The sequence below is a fragment of the Galeopterus variegatus genome, unplaced genomic scaffold (assembly GCF_000696425.1).
Source record: "Galeopterus variegatus unplaced genomic scaffold, G_variegatus-3.0.2 Scaffold224, whole genome shotgun sequence".
Classification (NCBI taxonomy): Eukaryota; Metazoa; Chordata; class Mammalia; order Dermoptera; family Cynocephalidae; genus Galeopterus; species Galeopterus variegatus.
The window spans coordinates 442,025-462,083 of record NW_007726335.1 but is presented as its reverse complement, the minus strand read 5'-3'; the positions used below and the strand labels follow the sequence as shown (position 1 = coordinate 462,083).

The 20,059-nt window shown below is 39.8% G+C and overlaps 1 protein-coding gene across 3 annotated transcripts in view; it reads left to right on the top strand.

Annotated features, from left to right (window-relative positions):
- SCN8A (sodium channel, voltage gated, type VIII, alpha subunit) overlaps nucleotides 1-20,059 on the top strand; it is a 177,177-nt gene that overhangs the window by 119,710 nt on the left and 37,408 nt on the right. For all 3 annotated transcript variants that reach the window (XM_008566139.1, XM_008566137.1, XM_008566138.1), the window contains 3 exons: nucleotides 3,841-3,973; nucleotides 10,533-10,771; nucleotides 19,055-19,228. In XM_008566139.1, the coding sequence (XP_008564361.1) occupies nucleotides 3,841-3,973; nucleotides 10,533-10,771; nucleotides 19,055-19,228 (546 nt within the window). The remainder of the gene's footprint in view (nucleotides 1-3,840; nucleotides 3,974-10,532; nucleotides 10,772-19,054; nucleotides 19,229-20,059) is intronic.

Below are 20,059 nucleotides of genomic sequence, written 5' to 3'. Positions count from 1 at the left end.
GGTTGCGATCCCGTTGCCGGTCACCGGTACGGGTGCGACACCGAGGTTGCGATCCCGTTGCCGGTCAGTAAAAAAGACAAAAAGGAAAAAAAAAAAAAGAAGTATGATGTTGGTTGTAGGTTTTCACAGATGTTTTTTTTTTTTTTTTTTTTTTGTCTTTTTGTCTTTTTCCTTGTCCGGCAATGGATCGCAACCCTCAGTGTTGCACCCGTACCGGACCGGGGACCGGCAATGGGATTGCAACCCTCGGCGCTGCTCCCGCGCCTCGCTCAGCCAGTGAGCGGGAATCGGTCTGCATGTGGGATCCGAACCTTCGGGCAGGAGCGCCGCCGCGCTTCCCAAGCGGCGCACCTATCCAGTGCGCCACCGGGCCGGCCCTTCACAGATGTCTTTTATCAGATTGAAGCTGCTATATTCTATTTGTAGTTTACTGAGAAATTTTATTATGCAGAGGTGTTGAATTTTGTTAAATGTTGTTTTTCTGCATCTGCGAGATGATCATATGATTTTTCTTCTTTATTCTGTTAATGTGATGAATATCATTGACTTTTTTCATAATATTAAACTAACCTTGCTTTCATGAGATAAGCTCTGTTGTTGGTCATGATGTATTATCCTTTGTATATATTGCTGGATTCTATTTGCTTATATTTTGTTCAGGATTTTGTATCTCTTTTCATGAGGGTTATTGGTCTCTAAGTTTCTTTTCTTGTAATGTTTTGGTGAGGTGTTGTATCAGGGTTATGTTAGCTTTATAAAACAAGTTGTTCCTTTATCCTCCGTTTTCTGAAAGAATTTGTGTAAAATTGGTATTATTTCTTCCTTAAATCTTTCATGGAATTAACTTGTAGAGTCATCTAGGCCTGGAGTTTTCTTTGTAGTAAAGTTTTTATTTAATTAGTATGGGCTATTAAGATTTTCTGTTTCTTCTTGTGTCAGTTTGATAAGTTGTATTTTGATGTTTCATCTTAGATGAAATGGCATAATGCTGTTCACAGTATATTCTTACTATCCTAATAATGTCTGTAGGATTCGTAGTGATGATCCCTTTTTTATTCTTGAAAGTGATAATTTGTGTTTTTTCTGTTTTTCTTGATCAGAGGGGTTATCTTTTTAGTAATCTTTTTAAAGAACAAACATTTGACTTTTTTTTGATTGTCTCTATTATTTGTCCATTTAATATTTCATTAACTTCCACTTATATTTTTATTATTCCTTTTCATCTACTTACCTTGGGTTTAATTTGACCTTTTTCTAGTTTCTTAAGGTTCTAGTTTCTAAGTTTCTAGAGCATTGATTTATATATTTTTAAAATTTTCTAATATAAGCATTTAAAGCTATAACATTTCTTCTAACCGTTTCTTTACCTGCATCCCATAAATCTTGATTATTGTGTTTTCATTATTATTCAGTTTAAATATTTTCTAATTTCCCTTGTGATTTCTTCTTTGATTTATGGATTTTTAGAAGTCTCTTGTTTAATTTACAAACATGGAGATTTTTCTGAGTATTTTGTTGTTACCACAAGACTTTTTGATAGAAGCAGTTATTTGGATCTATACTAAATATTCTTGCCTGCATAAAAAAGATAATAACATAATGAATTTCTTTTTTAACCCTATAAAATTCCCTAACTGTGGGCTTTGACATTTTTATTTCTTTGTGTCTTCTTTTATTTATTTCTTTTTTGAAAATTAAGATGTATTCTATAATAAGGGAGTTATGAAACAAATTTTACTGTTACAGAAGTTGCCTCTACATATCTCCGCTATAGTGTACTTTCATTTTACATAGAAAGATATACATAATTATTCTATCGTAATATTAACTTTTGGGGTGAATTTTTAAAATTTATTAAAAAATTACTTTTTAACTTCACATAGGGATCAGTGAATGATAATCTAATGATTTGACTAGGTCTTTTAGACTCTCTTTTTATTAGTTTTCTTTTTTAAGGTTGGTGTTACTAAAGTGTGAAGAATTTATATTGTGTTATATTCAGAAAACAGTAAGATACACTTAATACCAAAGCCATATTAAATAGAATTTCATGTTCCTTGATGAGGCAGCTGGTCCATCTGATCTTATAGCACCTTGGGGGTCAGCATTACAAAAATTATCTACCATGTGCTATAGATTTATAGAAGAACAGCTCAGTGAAAATCTAGGATCAATACAGTGCCAAAATAAGTGTCTATTGTATGAGGCCTTTCCGTGTTCATTTTTAGATGATTGTCATTTTAAATACATAGTCATTTAATCTGATTTATTAAATGTCAATATAGTGGGCTTGGAATTGTAGCAAAAAGTGGCTCCTCAAGGAAATATATATTATATTCTGAGATGATAGTTAACAAGTCATTCTTACATATACAGATGCTTTTTTAGAAATGCAGCCAAGAGTTCCCAAGGAAATCAGTTATTTTTTCACTCCATTTCTTATGTAGTTCTGCCAAAGAAATAAAAGAAAACAAACAAACAAAACTCTAAGATGAGCAATTGTTGAATCAGAGAGACATTTTGGTAAGATAAATCTTGTAATCTGCTAGGAACTGTTTTCTGTTCAGTCCTTAAAATCTAAGCATGTACAAATAAGGACAGAAGGGCTTTTTGATGTAGCTCTCCACAGGTAATTATTTTCTTTTCAAAACAGCTAGGATCATTCTGGTGCTGATTAAATATATACTTCTCTAGCCTCATACAAACGCATCTCTTCCCTGTCTTCTGAGGGATAATGACTGCCTCTGCCCTCTTACCTTCACCATGGAAGGAGCAGCCAAGTTTACATGGATGATGTGGAACAGTGGACAACATGGTTACTAGAGAGCTAGGTTTTAAGCCATCTCATTAAACCTGCTCTGATATAGAATATTCACAAAGAGCATAAGCAAGGGACAGTAACAAATCCTTTGCAATAATCCACTAACCAGTATTGCCCAGGGTGAAGCATGTAACAAATATTTTTTATAATGATCTGATGATATTTTCTGTCTTTTATTTGGTTGGAAATTTGAACACAGCAAGTTAACTCACAAAATAAAATTGTAAAAGTGCAGGCAAGATAAACTTATATAATGCAATATATTTAATGTTCAGTTAGGCCCAGGTTTGGCATTTGGAAGAGGCAGTTTGTTAGAGTGACAGTGCTCCTACCCAGGGAAGAAACAGCTCTATTATGCTCAGTGTGATCAGCAACTTGGTTTTAATGCAATTTAGGGTAGAGATGAATTTGACTTATTTTAGTATGTGAACTAGTTCTAGCCAAATGCTGTGGATGTGAGACTCAGACAGGGAAACTCAGGTTCTACTTCTGGTGATAGTACCCTTAGGGGATCTGGTCTTTCTGCTGTATGCGTGGAGTCAATCAGGTGAGGTATTTGGGTCCCAGCCAGATTCCTGGTTTCACTGTAGATTTGTATAAACTTAAATGACTTGGTCTTATTATCTACAGAACTAAGGCTGATCCATGGCCAACTCGTTTCATTCTACTTCTTGAAGTGAATCGATTGTAGGATCAAAGTTAAAAAATATATAATGAAGGGACTGGTCAGTTAGCTCAGTTGGTTAGAGACAGTGGTGTTATAACACCAAGGTCAAGGATTTGGATCTCCGTACTGGCAAGCAACTAAAAAATATATCTATATCTGTATATCTATATCTATATCTATCTATACATATATATATATATAAATATATATATAATATTATATGTATATAAAGTAAATAAAAAAATATATAAAAGATTATAAGTTCTTGTTCACAGCACTGTGGACTGTTTATTCAGTAAAGCCCAGCTTATTTTTATAAGACTTTGCTCACACTATTTGCTATTTTTTTTAGGCTACAACTGAGGTGGAAATTAAGAAGAAAGGCCCTGGATCTCTTTTAGTTTCCATGGACCAACTGGCCTCTTATGGGCGGAAGGACAGAATCAACAGTATAATGAGTGTTGTTACAAATACACTAGTAGAAGGTATGTGCCCTGTGATATCAGTCCAAGCTGCTGGGATATGAATATGTAGTATGCATGGTACATATAATCCTTGTCCCTCGGTCTGAGTTTTGCAAAAACTGTCTCTGAGCTTTAGGAATAGAACCTACTGGTTATAAAAATGAGGATCACAAATTCTCTTTCCAAATCTACATGAAGAGAATCAAATAAGGACTTCAAATGTGCTGCCAGTGTTCTATACAGATAGGTGAGAAGTGTGAAGGAGTGACATAAGCATGAGCTAGAGGATCTCAGGAAGCCTCTCTGTCGTTATCATGAGAAGCCAGTGGGTTCTTTTAAGATCTAAAAGATTATAGGTTGAAGAACTCTGAAGATATAAAATGATGGACTCCCCCTTATGATCTCTATCCCCAAACATACCTTCCTCTTTTCCTTTTTAACTACTTACAGCCCTTTTGGTTTTCCCTTAAGGAAGAATGTACTGTGCATTTTTATTGCACCAAATTCTGCCTCTCTTCTCTTCCCTCACGTATCCATATATGTATTTCATGTGTGAATAGGTAAACAAACCCCTCTTATTTCAGGGGCTCCATGCCACAGGGCAAGAGCAACCACTGTTGAGTCATAGCACGTCTGCAGTAATGTTGCTGTCAGTGCCTGGATTCTCTGTATTAGGTGGTTTCTCCATGACACAGCCTGGCCTGCTGAGGAATATCTGAAGATTTTCCCTTAGATCACAGTCCCCCTAGCAAGTATTATCTCTCTCTCCAATTGTGGTCTGTAATCTGGGCTTCTCTTTCCATCTTTGGAAGTAAATTCAGGGACTAGGTTTTCTCTCACAAGATTCTAATTGATTCTGTATGAATCTTATTCTACTGCTGTTGATGTAGCTGAGTTGTCCCATTGTAGATACGGAATGTTCTTGAGGCCTCTTATTGCTTTCTTCAGAGTTCAGACACCCAGGCTAACCCAACAATAACCAGAGTCCATGAGACAGGGAAACTCAAAGTTATCTGGTATCCTTGGGAGAAGTTATTTTTTGAGTCATTTAAGGCCAACACTACTGCTCGCTCTCTCTGTCTCTGTCTCTGTCTCTGTCTGTCTCTGTGTGTGTGTGTGTGTGTGTGTGTGTGTGTGTGTGTGTGTGTTAGGGGGGTGCGGTGGAGGGAGAATCCCTTGAAAGGAAATCCCTGAGGGTATTTACATCCTCAAGGAGTTAGACCGTAACTAGACTAATCTTCAGAATGTATCACCTAGAAAGAATATTGAACTAACTGCTTTCAGCTGCCTGAACAACCTTTATTCATTTCTATTTTCTTTAATTCCCATTAAGGTCAGTGTCTGAAAGAACATCCTTAAGCTTTGTAGCTTATACTTAGACATTGTAGGCAAATAACTACATATCGTAAGAATTTCAAGCTAAGAAACACTAGCTTAAGAATTCTGGCTAATTTTATTATTCACTTGAAGACCAAGACAGGATTTCTCTGAGTACCTATACAGTTGAGAAAGAAAAACTCACCTCCAACAGGAATTTTATTATTGATAGAGACATCAGAACAGGAGAACTGGGCTTAGCCCAGGATCTGGCAAAAGTACACGCTCAACAACATTTGTGAAACTGAATTTTGCTGTGCTTGGAATGGTGTGGAGTATTGGTGCCACAGGGTTCCTTTAGGTGGCCTTAGAGCTTTAATCCCTCTGCTGAGTTGTATACAAATCAGAGGGGCATTTTAAAATTCTCCTTCCTCCCTCTTCTTCCAGTTCTTTTTTTTTTCTTTCTGTCCTGGTATATTCATTGTCAACCCTCTACCCACCAGTGTTCATTAAATAAAAGTAGATATAAAGGGCTGGCCCCATGGCTCACTCGGGAGAGTGAGGCCTAAAGAGGCCGTGGGTTCGGATCCTATATAGAGATGGCCGGTTAGCTCACTGGCTGAGTGTGGTGCAGACAACACCGTGCCGAGGGTTGCGTCCCCTTATCGGTCAAAAAAAATTAGATATAAGGGTCACTAAGGGGGTGGAGACAACTGTAGTTGTGTTTCTGAGTAGAAAACAGTTCCAGTTTTTTGTCCCCTTTCTTTTTTATTTTTTTCGTGTCCGGCAACGGATCGCAACCCTCAGTGTTGCGCCCGTACCGGACCAGGACCTGCAACGGGATCGCAGCCCTCGGTGTTGCGCCCGCACCTCGCTCAGCCAGTGAGCGGGAACCGGTCTGTATGTGGGATCCGAACCCTCGGCGGGAGCGCCACCACACTCTCAAGCGGCGCACTGTAGCAGTGCGCCACCGGGCCGGCCCCATTTGTCCCCTTTCTTAAGCCCTAATTTCACATAGCCAGTACCTGTTCTGCCTTTTCCTTCTCAGACATTCCTCTTATCCCCTTGCCTTGTATTTGACTCCCTTTGTTAAAGCTGATGGAACGGAACTGTTATAAGCAAAGAATGATGAACGGCTGGGCCTGAATAATATGAGAGGGAATTAAAGAACATTAAGAAAGATCCATTCCTATTTAACCATTTGTCCCCCTGTATTTAATGCTTGCTACAGCATTAAAAAGCCAGCATTCAGTGAGTAATTATTCCTGCTTCTTGGACTTTCACTTAGGAAATGCTGACATTATTTTAATCTGAAGGTTAAAATAATTATTATTTAAAATCAAAGATGCAGTTTCCTACCTACCTAATGGTTTAGAAACCACAATAGAGAATCCCAAAATCCTGTCAATAATGAGAAAGCTCTGCCAGCTCTGCCTCACCTTATCCTGTTGTAGACATGCTCACCAGGATCCAGTAAGCTGAACAGAATTCACAGCTAGCAGAGCCATTGGCTTTGAGGAGATTTCAGAGGACGGGGGTGGGGGGTGTAGGCAAAAAGCAGTGTAGTCTCACTTCTCAAAGCAGTAAAGCTGTGGGAGAAGGGGAGACCTTTGGTGAAGTAAGATGAGGAAGTAATGATGGTACTTGGCATTACTGATTCTCAGGTAAAACTTTGAAACTCACCCTTAGAGGTAACTGGCCAAAGCTGTTGCTGCCAATATTTATTTATTCATTCTTTTTTTTTTTTTTTAATTTTTTTTGGTGGTTGGCTGGTACAGGGATCTCAACACTTGACCTTGGTGTTATAACACCACACTCTAACCAACTGAGCTAACCGGCCAGCCCCCATTCTTCTATTCAATCAACAAGCCTCAAGTGTCAGTACTGTTACTTGTGTGGTTCTGCCGTTGTCGTGCAACTGTAAGCTCACTGAGGGAGGGGACTGTTCTTCATCAGTGTATCCCCAGTGCCTAGCACATTTTAGGTGCTTAAAAGTCTTTGAATTGAATTGACAGAAGCCCCTAACTTGACAAACCTCATGGTCTGCCAAAGCCAATATCTTGCTGGAATTATGCAACCCTCTCTGAAAACAATTCCCAGTATGCCTGAAATTAAGACTGACAGTAGCTTCTCTGAAAATGTCCAGAAACAAAGTAAGGAAAATCCCTAAACCTTTGGACATCTCTCCACCATATGTAAACCCATTCCTCCAGACCAAATACTTAGTCATTGAAAGCATGTGGGACCAGTAACAATTTGCAAAGTTGTAAGTCACTTTATAAACCTTCTTATTCACCTAATGATCTTTTTTAGTTCCTAAAGCTGTATGTTGTTTTACTTTTTGTGGGACAGAAAAGATTATCCTGAGGACCTTCACTTCTGAGTAAGTGCAGATAAGAGAAATCTAGTATCCCTGCAGAAATCTTCTTGGTGCTCTGTAGGGTTGGAAAACCCCTCTTTGTTGTCTGGCAAGACTCGGAGCCTAATTCATTGTAGAACATTACAATTGTGTCAACTGTCAGAAATGTGAATAGTCATGGCTTCAACCTCCACGTGCCAGCAAGCAGCAGACATTTGGAGAAGGGAGGAGATAAAAAAAGGAACGGAAACAAATTTCCAAATATGTACTACAAGAACTTATGGAAATAAGAGAACCTTTTCATTTTCTTTTTTGGGGAAGAAAACTAAATTTACCTTGGGAAGGGAGGGAATTCTATGAGGAAAAAACCAAAGCAAATTTTCTTCACAGACTTCCTTTCCCACGCAAACTCCCACGTGGTGCTTACTGTGGCCCTTAAATCTGAAAAACCAAGGCAACCATTTTCTTAGCAACCAAGGAGCCAATCAGAAAGCCACCCAAAACCACCCCATCTAAAATAAAGCCATCACCATGGGCACCATCCAGCTGTTTAGAAAAAAGGAAAGTAGACTAGGGCTTCCATCTTGTTCTTGGTGACATGTTGGGAAACTTTTGTTTATTCACTAAATGATTTAATTGTCAACAGAATTGGGTGTGGGAGGGAAGCAGTTATATCCAACCCTATAGAACCTGTCCCTTCCCTCGGGAATTGGGAGTCGGTCTGTGGAACCTGGAAGGGGGAGTGGGTGGGACAAGAGACGCAAAGGAGGGAGGCAAGACAAGGATCTGATCAAGCCTCGTTTTATTGTCTCACACAAGCTTCTTATATAGAAGTGTAAAAAAAGGGGAAGTAGGGGGAGAAAAAATAAAAAAAACAAGTTGTTCAGAAGTCTTCTCAGAATCATCACACCCGAGCGCAGCTTAGTTCTTGTGGTCGGCCAACTAGATTTTAATCAGCAGTCATAAATGAGAGCATGCAGTTTTCACAAACTTGCTGGGCCGCAGCCTCAGCTTTTTCCGTGCTCAGCCCGCCACCACTTCCTCATCAGGAAGTTGGCAGTCTGTCCTTTTGGCTCTGCAACTCAGGGGGTCATCATGAGAACAAACAGTTCCCCACAGAACCAGTACCTTGCCTCTAAGGATTATCATTCTGACAAGTTTTCAGAGTTACACCTCTTAAAGAGCATCCTCTTAGATCGAGGTTCTTGATATTTTGTAATCCTAGTAATTATATTTTATACTTAATAGAGCTTTGTTACCTAGGGCCTCAAGGCTAGATTGTTGTAACTGCCAGCTGAGTGGCCCTCTGTCTTTGTTATCTCATTACTCTTTCTAATCTTTGCTTTGTAAATGACCTTAGAGATCATTTAGTCCAGTGATTTTTTTTTTCAATCTGTGTGTATCAGAATCCTACTATTCTGGGCAAATTACCTCAGGAAAGGAAGAAGTCAACTGGACTGGGCTCCAATTCGTGCTTCAACTAGAGCAATTCCTGGTTTATCTATTTTATGTATTGGGGGTCACATGAGATCTTGTTTGAAAGAAACAGATTCTGCTTCTAAAAGAGAGACAGAAAAGATAAGACAAAAGAAGGAGAGAAAGAAAAGAGAAATTATGTATTGGGGGTCACATGAGATCTTGTTTGAAAGAAACAGGTTCTGCTTCTAAAAGAGAGACAGAAAAGATAAGACAAAAGAAGGAGAGAAAGAAAAGAGAAAGAAGAGAGAGACCAAGGGAGAGAAAGAAAAGAAGTTACAGAAAGAAAGAGAGAAGGGAAGGATGAAAGAAGAAAGGGCAAGAGAGAAGGACAAAGGAAAAGAAAGGAGAGAGAAAGATGAAGGAAGGGTAAAAAGGAGAAAGGAATGTGACTTAGATTCCTAACCTACAGAAAGAAAGAGAGAAGGGAAGGATGAAAGAAGAAAGGGCAAGAGAGAAGGACAAAGGAAAAGGAAGGAGAGAGAAAGATGAAGGAAGGGTAAAAAGGAGAAAGGAATGTGACTTAGATTCCTAACCCCACTGTGAATTGTAAACTTCTTGAAGGTGGGGACAGTGACTTGTGCTTCTTTGAGAACGTAATGATATATTCCATGTGATGGCTTGGCTGATGATGCTGATTCTGCTGATTCTGCTGATGAAGATAATAATAATAGCAAGTACTTCCATAGCACTTACTCTATGCCAGAGTGTTCTGAGGCACTTTATGTATGTTTTAGCTCATTTAATTCTCACCGCTAATTGAAGTAACTTGCTCAAGGTCCCATAGCAAGTGTCTGAGCTGGCATTTGAATCCTATGTCTGGCTTCAGAATCCATACTTTTCATGGCTTCTCTTATAATAATTTAATAATACAGTGTATGGTAAATACCTTCCATTTATTGAGGGCTTAACATGTGCCAGACACTGTGCTGCTTTACATGCATTGTCTCATTGAATCCTTAATCAAACTCATATAACTTCATTAAATGAGGATAGAGGACTCATTTAGTCCTAGATCCTATAAAGTATGTACCCTGTTTAACAGATGAGGCAACTGAGGTATAGAAATGTCAGTTACCTTGCCTGAGATCACACAAATTGTGAGCGTTGAGGCCAGTTGAACCCAGGGAGTCAGACCCAAGAGGCCAAGCACCTGACCACTCTGCAGTACTCCCATAATTGATGGATTGCTATTTATAGCCAAATCATTACTAACAGGGAAGCAACTTGTACTGATCATGCCTCCTTTCTACTTTTAAGGGAAGAAAAACTTAGGGAGACACTTAGGAATGTCAGCACTCAAGCAACCTTTATTCTCATATTAATAACAGTGATTGGTTATCACTCAGACCCAGTGAGGACTGGTAGTGTGTCCCCTTCATTTTCTCACTATGATTGAAGGGACTCTTTGTTGTTTTCTTACTACAGAGCTGGAAGAATCACAGAGGAAGTGCCCGCCATGCTGGTACAAATTTGCCAATACTTTCCTCATCTGGGAATGTCACCCCTACTGGATAAAACTGAAAGAAATTGTGAACTTGATTGTTATGGACCCTTTTGTGGACTTGGCCATTACCATCTGCATTGTCCTGAATACACTATTTATGGCAATGGAACACCATCCTATGACGCCACAGTTTGAACATGTTTTGGCTGTGGGAAATCTGGTAAGATGGAGCACTGTCTCCTGATATGATTTGAATGTGTTTTGCCTATAGGACATCTTTTTCTGGTACTGAAAGCTGGAGTTTAGTTGAAAGGAAAGTAATAGTTAATTGGAAGACAAACGCTTCCACATATGCCATGGCACTAGCTGCTTCTACTCACTGTTGTGATCCCTTGGCTGTTTCCTCTTTCTGCAGAACTTTGAAGACGTCATTTAGGAGCTATTGGCAGAAAACCAACCATGGTGACAGGATAGGAGGCATGGTACAGTGGGATGGTTTCAGCAACCTGAGCCAAGGACTTCTGAATTTTTTTCTCATTCTGTTTCTCAAATTATTTCTGCATTGCTCCAGCAAATCACTTCCCCTTTCACCTTAAGTAACAACGACCACAGAATAGGGGAACTCTCTTAGTGTGTTAAATGTAACTATAAATTTGCCTGCACTCTCAGATCTTACTTATCCATATGGGGACTACTTATGGGAAATTTTTAATTCTAGGCAGGTTTCCCCCTCCAATCTAACTTCTGGGCCATCATCCAGTTCCTGCCATTAGTTGATCTGTGACAAAGTTAGTGTTAGCTTAAGTTATATATTTAATTTATTATATTATTTAGAAAATATGTAGTTTTAAAAAAATAGATTATAGTGTATTCTGAAGTCAAATACTTGTCATTTGAGGATTATCTGTTTTACTTCTTTAATACAAAAGTCAGGAGTTGATTTAACTTTGATAGATAGTAAAGAATTAGTTGGAAAGACTCATCTAGATCATCTATACCTCATTATTCCTTAGGAGTTGAACTATGAGTATGTTCAAATCTAGCTGTTACCCTTTAATTTGAGCATGATCTCTGCGCAGTGTTTCTTGCTTCTCTCTCTCTGAAAGACACATGCACACATACACACACAGAGTTTTGACATTAAATCCTATTGATACATCATTAAAGCATTATAATATAATTTTTAGTTCCCATTCTGAGAACACATGGCATTATCTGATTAGGCCTCGTTGCCTGTTGTGTTCCCTGGTACACATCCAAGATGATTCTGTGGTCTTTCCAGTCTGCATGTCTGGGATTAGCGACATGCTCCAGGCTCACTGCTATGGAACAAACCTTTGTGTGCAGCCCGGGGAAATACCTGGAGTCTTGAAACAGAGCACTCCTGCAGGCTGTCCAAGAAGTTGCTGACTGGCTCTCAAGGGTGCCTGTGAATAGGCATGCTGTGTGACTGGCTGACACAGGACCTTGGCCATCAAGCAGAATTTTAAGCCAGTCAACAATGTCATGTAGATATAAGCTTTATTTTGTTAGTCAAGAGTTAAATAACAAGAAATATGACTTGATAATTTTTATTGTTGATGGTGATGGTGATGTTCTCCCTGTAAAGTTTTGTTTTTCTTGACGTCTTTACTTTTTCTTGCTTTTTTCATAATCAGTCGTTGGTTTACAAGGAAATTTGAGAGGCCTTTTTACCTACCACCAGTGGAATTGCCCTCAGACCAGGCTAGCAAATAACACTATTTTTTCCTTTCTTAAAAATCTACAGAGTTTAGGGTGACACCTAAATTAGAGTTGTGAGCATTGAAAATATTTCACGCAGAACTATCAGTGAAGAAAGAGGAGAAAAGAGAAGGTCAGCAGCTAATATTCAGGGACTCCATGAGGCAAGCCAACCAAGAACCAAGTTCTGAAATAAGAAAGCATTCTGGTGGCAAGAGTTTTCATGGGGAAAATAAGTGTCCAGTTAGCATGGGAATGGAGAGTAGTGAATGGCTCAGCAGACTTGAGACTAGATATGAGGGTGGAAGGAAGGAAATCAAGAATGGGGCTTAAATCTGGGGGTTTAGTAACTATGGGGAAATGGAGATAACTGTGGAAAGAACAGGTTTAGAGTTTAAAATCAAGAGTTCTCTTTGGACATATGAAGTGCGAGATGTCTATTCATTGAGTGGAGATGCCAAACAAGACAGTTGGGTACGTGCTAGAGCTCAAGGAAACTTACATCATGATGTTTTCTGGACAGTACCAGTTGGCACACAATTTCCATTTTTCCCAGTACTGGTGATGTTCACTTGATCACTTGACTAAAGCGGTGTTTACCAGGATTCTCCCCTTTAAAGTTTCTCTTCTTCCATTTATAATTAATAAGTATTTGTGAGGAAGGCACTTTGAAACTACCTAAATTTCCCATCTATCCAACTTTTGATTTATTCCTTATTTATATCAGTGTGGACTCATGGTTTTTAATTTTATTCGATGAGTTATCCATTTCTTATAATCATTCATGTACTTTGATGTTTAAACTGTCCCTGATTTGGCCAGTGGGAGTCTCTTCAAGCTGACCTCTGTATCATTTTCACGTCCTCATCACTTCTTTGCTTTCTGGTACCCCAAGATATTCCAGGCTAATTTTGTATTTTTCCTGCCCCAGGCCTGGCGTCAGACATTTCTCAAGAAGCCCTGATTCTTTTAGTGGAAAATTGTATTTAGAAAGGCAAGACCTGGGATCTAGGTATGCATATTGCCATTGGAGCAATATGCAGCCCTCTTAGTACAGGACTAGCTGTTTATGACAAGCTATCTGTATATATTGAAAGCCATGAGTGGATTTGTCACTTCCATTTGCAATCTAGCACTACAGGATTCTTTCCAGTTTTCTCCCTTTCTATATTTTAACTCTTTCTCGAACAATAAGAAACTAATTGCTACTATCTTTGATGTATTTATCTGACCAAAAAGCCACTCTTACCTCTCACAGTGCGGATGCCCTCCTTACCCTGTTCAGGCTCTGGCTCACCAGGCTGGGTGTCCTCCACCCCTCTGGATCCACACCTGGCTCTACCGTGTGGATGCTTCCTCACTTTCCAGTTCCAGCACCCACGCCAGGCCACTGCACTTGAATTCTGACGCCTCACTGTGGGCCTTATCCTGCTTGGACTCAGACACCCCTCACCAGGCTATCCCTCCTTACCTGCTAAGGCTGCCACCTGTCTACAAGGACACTGCCCTCATTGCCCTGCTAAGGCACTCCTCCCTATGCCATCCTTCCGTCTGAAAGTTCTCCTCTCCTGCCTCAGTGGCTGTGTCTCAAACTGGGCCACATCCTCCTCACCCAGCTGGGCTCTCACACCCCTCCCTAGGCCACCTACCTGTTTGGACACCTTCTTCACCACACTCAGGCTGTGACATGAGGCCTTCGCCTGTGTGGAGTGCTCCCTCACTGCACTGGGGCTCTGATGCCCACTTTAGGGATTTCCCTGCAAGACCCTCCTCTAGCTACTCGGGTGTTCTCCCCTGGGGATGCCATCTTCACCCCGATTAAGCTCTCACTCTCTCTGCTAGTCCCCCATCCCCTCCAATGTGGACACCTCCCATCCCACTTTGGCCTCAACGCCTATGTGGGGAAGCCATGCATATATCGTCCACATTCCACTTCTTTTTATTTATTTATTTATTTTTTGTCCTTTTTTGAGACCGGCTGCACCGCACTCAGCCAGTGAGTGCACCAGCCATCCCTGTATAGGATCAGAACCTGCGGCGGAAGCGCTGCTGTGCTCCCAGCACCGCACTCTCCCGAGTGCACCACGGGCTCAGCCCACATTCCACTTCTGATAGCCCACACTGGACTGTCCCCCAAAGCAGACACCTCTGCTTGGCCTGCACAGGCTCTGACCACTTATGCCAGGCTGCTCCCCTGCAGGGACATCCTTACTCCCCTCAGTTTTGACCCCATGCTGGCCTGTACCCCTGTATTGATGCCCTGCTACCCCGCTAGGGCTCCAATACCTGGCACCAAGCCTTCCTCCACTTAGATGCTCACCTAAGACCTTTGGGACTGAATCTCTTAGGGGAAGGGGTGTTTAAAGAAGGGCAAGGGCTTACCTTGACGTGTAAGTTTAATTTCTGAGATGCTAAGCACAAGAAAAAAACCCAGAAAGTTATATTCTTCCTTCACCAAACACACTTGAATGTTATCATTTCTCAACTACAGCTTAACTAGATTTTCAGACAAAGGGAATTCTTTTCAGCTTTAAATTTTTCTTTCTTCTGTGTCCCCCTTGTGGGTACATCTCTGAATACTTACCAGATGATCTTTTAATTTTTATGCTTGGCTCCTGGTTGGGAAGCCAACGTTTTCCATTTGCATAGGTCTGAGGGGGCTCCTGGGCTGCGGAACTTTCAGTTTTAAAACTAGGACAGTCCTGGGAAAACCAGTGCAAATTGAACACCCTAACTGGACACCTAGGATGTAGGACTGTTAACGTGAAACCCAGAAAAGTCTCAGGCAAACTGCAATGAGTTGGTTACCCTACCTCCCAGTGACTAATTTCCAAAGGAACCATTATTTTTCATGGTAATGTATTGTTTTTGTCTTGTCTTCATTGCAGTACAAATAGGGCTTTTATCAAATTGAATTTCATTAACTTTGAGGGAGGATCTACTACAGAACAGGAGCTGATTTGCCTCTTCCTGAGAAGAAAGAGAAGAACATGCTAAACCCTAGTCATTCCCAAATGAACCTAAACTTTTTCTGCAGATGCAGGTATGGCAGAAGGAGGTGTAAAGCAATTCTCCCTGACTCTTCCCGAGCCCCACGGTGACCTCCAAGTGAAATACCCAACCTTCACACATTGTAGGCTTGGTGGCCTGGCATTACAAGTTCTCAGGCCTGTGCCCTGGAGCTTGTCCAAACTAAAAAGATATGCTTACTGGGAATTCACAGTATTCTATAAAACAATGGTTCTCAATCATTTTTTTTTTCCTTTTTGTCTTTTTTACTGACCGGTAACGGGATCGCAACCCTCGGTGTCGCGCCCGCACCGAGGACCGGCAATGGGATCGCAATCCTCGGTGTTGCGCCCGCACCGCGCTCAGCCAGTGAGCGGGAACCGGTCTCCACATGGGATCCGAACCCTCGGCGGGAGTGCTGCCGCGCTCCCAAGCGGCACACTCTCCAGTGCGCCACCGGGCCGGCCCCTCAATCATTTTTTGATCTCAGTATCCTTTCACACTCTTAAAAAGAGCTAAAGAAAGGGCTTTTGTTTATATGGGTTATATATATATTCATATTTATCATATTTGAAATTAAAACTGGGAAAAGTTTTAAATATTCATTTATTTTTGTAAAAATCAGAGTAATACACCCATTACATGTTAACATAAACAACATATTTTATGGGGAGAAACTATATTTTCTAAGGAAAAAAATAGAAGAATGACATTCTTTGACATCTTTGCAAATCTCTTACATGTCTGGCTTAATAGAAGATAGCTAGATTCTTTTATCTGCTTCTACATTCAGTCTGTTGTGATGTGTTATTTTGGTTCACATGTAAGAAGAAAAGCTAGTCTCATGCAGATATATAGTTGGACAGGGGAGGAACTTGTGCCCGCTGAGAAGGTCTTAGGGACTCCAAGGATTCCAACTACACTTTCAACTGCTGCATTAGAAACTAAGTTTGTAGGTCAATATTCATTGGCATTCATGAGAGTGACATCGTCTTAGTCTGTTTTATGTTGCTGTAACAGAATACTACAGGCTAGTTAATTTATAATGAACCGAAATTTATTTGGCTCACAGTTCTGGAGGCTGGGAATTCCAAGAGCATGACACCAGCATCCAGTGAGGGCCTTTGTGCTGCATCATCCCATAGCAGAAGGCAGAAGGGTGAGAGAAGGCAAGAGCAAGGGAGCAAGAGGAGGCTGAAATCACATTTATAACAAATCGATATTATTATTATATTATTATATTATATTATATATATTATATATAATATATATTATATTATATATGTTATATTACCATATAATAATTAATAATTAGGTTACAAGGGCAGAGCCTAATAATCACCACTTATGAGGCCCCACCTCCCAGCAGTGTTGCATTGGGGATTAAGTTTCTAACACATGAACTTTGGGGGACACATTCAAATATAGCAGACACATACATACAAGTGCTGATACATACAGACACATACATACAAGTGCTGATACATACAGACACATACATACAAGTGCTGATACACTGCTTATAATTCTTGCTTTTTCTCCTCCTTGAGGAGCACATCACAGTTCAAATGAGAGTGGCATTGTAGGTATAACTTTAAATCCACTCTTCTCAATTCCTTCACACAACTAATAGTTACAAATGAATTTAGCCACACACCCCAACTGATGGCAGCACACCATGTGTTGAAGCAATATGGTGGCTAACGTCTGTCACAGACAATTCCTAGTACGTGTCTGAGGCCATTCATCCTGGCAACAGGTAGCACCACATAACTGTGTCATTGTTGGTTTCCCTCAGAAGCCAGAGTTCCCATGGTATAGATATTCCATGGTCAGTCAACTAGTTCTTATTGAATACTTCATGTGTGTTCATCAGGAACCAATGGGATAACAAATTGAGTCTCTACTTAGTGTGCATTAAACAGGCTAAGATTCTATGTAGAGAAACCTGTGATGGGCTTTGAGTGGCTGTCCCTAATTTCCCTGAACTTACTTAGAAAGATGTTCCATCTGCAGATGTTTAGCTTGTATGATGAACTTTGATTTTCCTTAACTAGATCTTTTTAGAGAATTATTCTTTTCAATTTTAGAATGCTGCATCTTCAATTTAGAAAAGTGGGGAGCCACAGAAAAGTATATGGACAACAAAAACTTATAGTCCAGTTAGTCATTTTGATGTATTTTCATCATCATTTTGTTTTGTTATTGCTGTTCATTAATTCAATATATTTCCAAATAGCACATATAATCTAAGCATTTTTTACTTTTTTTTTTTTCCTTTTTGTCTTTTTTCATGACCGGTAAGGGATCGCAACCCTCGGTGTCGTGCCCGCACCCGCTCAACCAGTGAACGGACTGGTCTCTATATGGGATCCGAACCCTTGGCGGGAGCGCCGCTGCACTCCCAAGTGCCGCACTCTATCGAGTGCGCCACTGGGCCGGCCCATACTATTTTTAATTCTGTCCTCAGACGATATCTTTTTTTGGTGGCTGGCTGGTACCTAGTGCGGGGATCAGAACTCATGACCTTGGTTTTATAAGGCTATGCTCTAACCAACTGAGCTAACCTGCCAGCCTTCAGACTATATCTTCAAAGTTTCTTTTAAACACCTTAATATGTAAACTTGGTAATCAGGTAGTGATAAGTACCAATTTATTATGGCAGTTTAAATCTATTGCATAAAAAGTCCTCACCTCTAAAAATGTAATATAAGTATTTAGTTAGAGTCTGACATTATGGGGTTAGCCTAGAATGAGGGGTCATGTCAAAACTGGCATTCATGGGATTTGACTTTCATACTGCACATTACCTTACTAAGGCCTGCAGGATACAGAAGGCATTGGGAAATGCAGGTACCTCTGTCAGGCACAAAAGTGGGAGACAGGTAACATAAGGAAGTAGTCATTCTTGTAGTCATTAAGCGTAAATCTAAAACATTTTTTACGTCGTTGATTATCATATCGAAAAAATCAGAAGGAAGCACCAAAGTCTCCAAGAATAAAAAGTTCTTTGAGGATGTATTCACCCAATATAATTTTATACAGGCAATAAAAGTGAAAATTAGGAAAACTATGTAGCAACATGGACAAAGTCATAATAAGTGAAAAATAAGACCTAAATATTATACATTCTTTGATTTTACAACTCTGTCAAAATGTGTTTTCATTTGAAAAAAACCAGAAAGAAAATGCACAAAAATGATAGTTGTATGCAAGGTGGTGAGATTATGGATATTTTTTCCTATATTTTGCATACTTTTGGGAATATTCTATCACTTTTATGATTTAAAATAAGAAACCCTTATGAAGAATATGTTTAGGTTTGATAAGACACATGATATCAAATCAGTAATAATACTGTATTTTTAAAATCTAATTATTAACACAACGAGTGGTCTTTTTTTGTAAATGCCCAAGCATACACATTCAAATGACTGCTGACCCTTTAAAAAGAGTCACCTTGTGTGGTATTGCCATTGCTTAGAATATTTTTTTTAACTGCACTCTTGAGCAGTGTGAATTGAGTGGTTCTGGCAACAAAGATGAGAACACTGGGGCTGGGGGCGTCATTCAAGAGGAAAAGAAGAAGATTTTCCTGCATCATGAGGAGTGCTCATGGGACATCAGGTATTGATGTCCTCAGATGCAGAATTTAACCAAGGCTAGGTCTTGAGGCTTCTTGGACATGTTGTATTCAAAGTATTTATCATAATGATTAAGGCATTCTCTTTCTGTTATTTCTTTTTCTTACCCCCTGACTCCCCCTCTTCAGGTTTTCACTGGAATTTTCACAGCAGAAATGTTCCTGAAGCTCATAGCCATGGATCCCTACTATTATTTCCAGGAAGGCTGGAACATTTTTGACGGATTTATTGTCTCCCTCAGTTTAATGGAACTGAGTCTAGCAGACGTGGAGGGGCTCTCAGTGCTGCGATCTTTCCGATTGGTATTCCATATTTCTCCAATTTCTTTTAACATTTCCTATCTTGCAGCTATTAGAAAGAGTTTTACATAAGTTAATTTGATGATTTTAAAAAAACTTCTTAGCTGTATTCTACTCCCAACTCCAGTTGACTGTTTATTTGGCTCAGCCTAAACTAAAATCCTGAAAACATTCCTAAAATACCTAATGCAATACCTAATACCTAGTATAGAAGTTAATTTTTAAAATCAATAAGCAAATAGAAATCAATTTTAGGAAGTTCCTCAGAAAATAATGCTTAATCTAAAGGTGAGAAAAAGGACTCCCAGGGGCCATTCTGAGGTCTGATTTGGGTTTGCTAGTGAACTTATTTCTTTATCAGAACGTCTCCCTGGAATGGCAGAAATTTCCCCTTGTTCAAAGATGGCTTTCCTCATTTCTTCTATCATGGTGACCTCTTCCAGAAAATGAAAATAAAATAACATTTTTAAATATTATATTGAAATTAGTTGTCAAACATTGGCTTTGTTTTTCATATCATTAGCTAAGGAGTTTTTGTTAATGTATTTGAAGACATAACCATAGGCATAGCAAGGTCCTGATTAAGCCCTGTGAGAGACGAGTTACCTTGGGAGTATCCCACTCAGACAAAGCCCACTACTGCTTCCCTGGCATCAGAACTGCCATAGGTTTTCTCTCCCTATTGGAAAAATACCTAGGCACTTGCAACTAAAAAGATTTAAGGTTTTTTCATTTAAGGTTTTGCAGTATTGAGCGGAGGTAAGAAAGAGAATTGGGGGCCGGCCCGTGGCTCACTCGGGAGAGTGCGGTGCTGATAACACCAAGGCCCCAGGT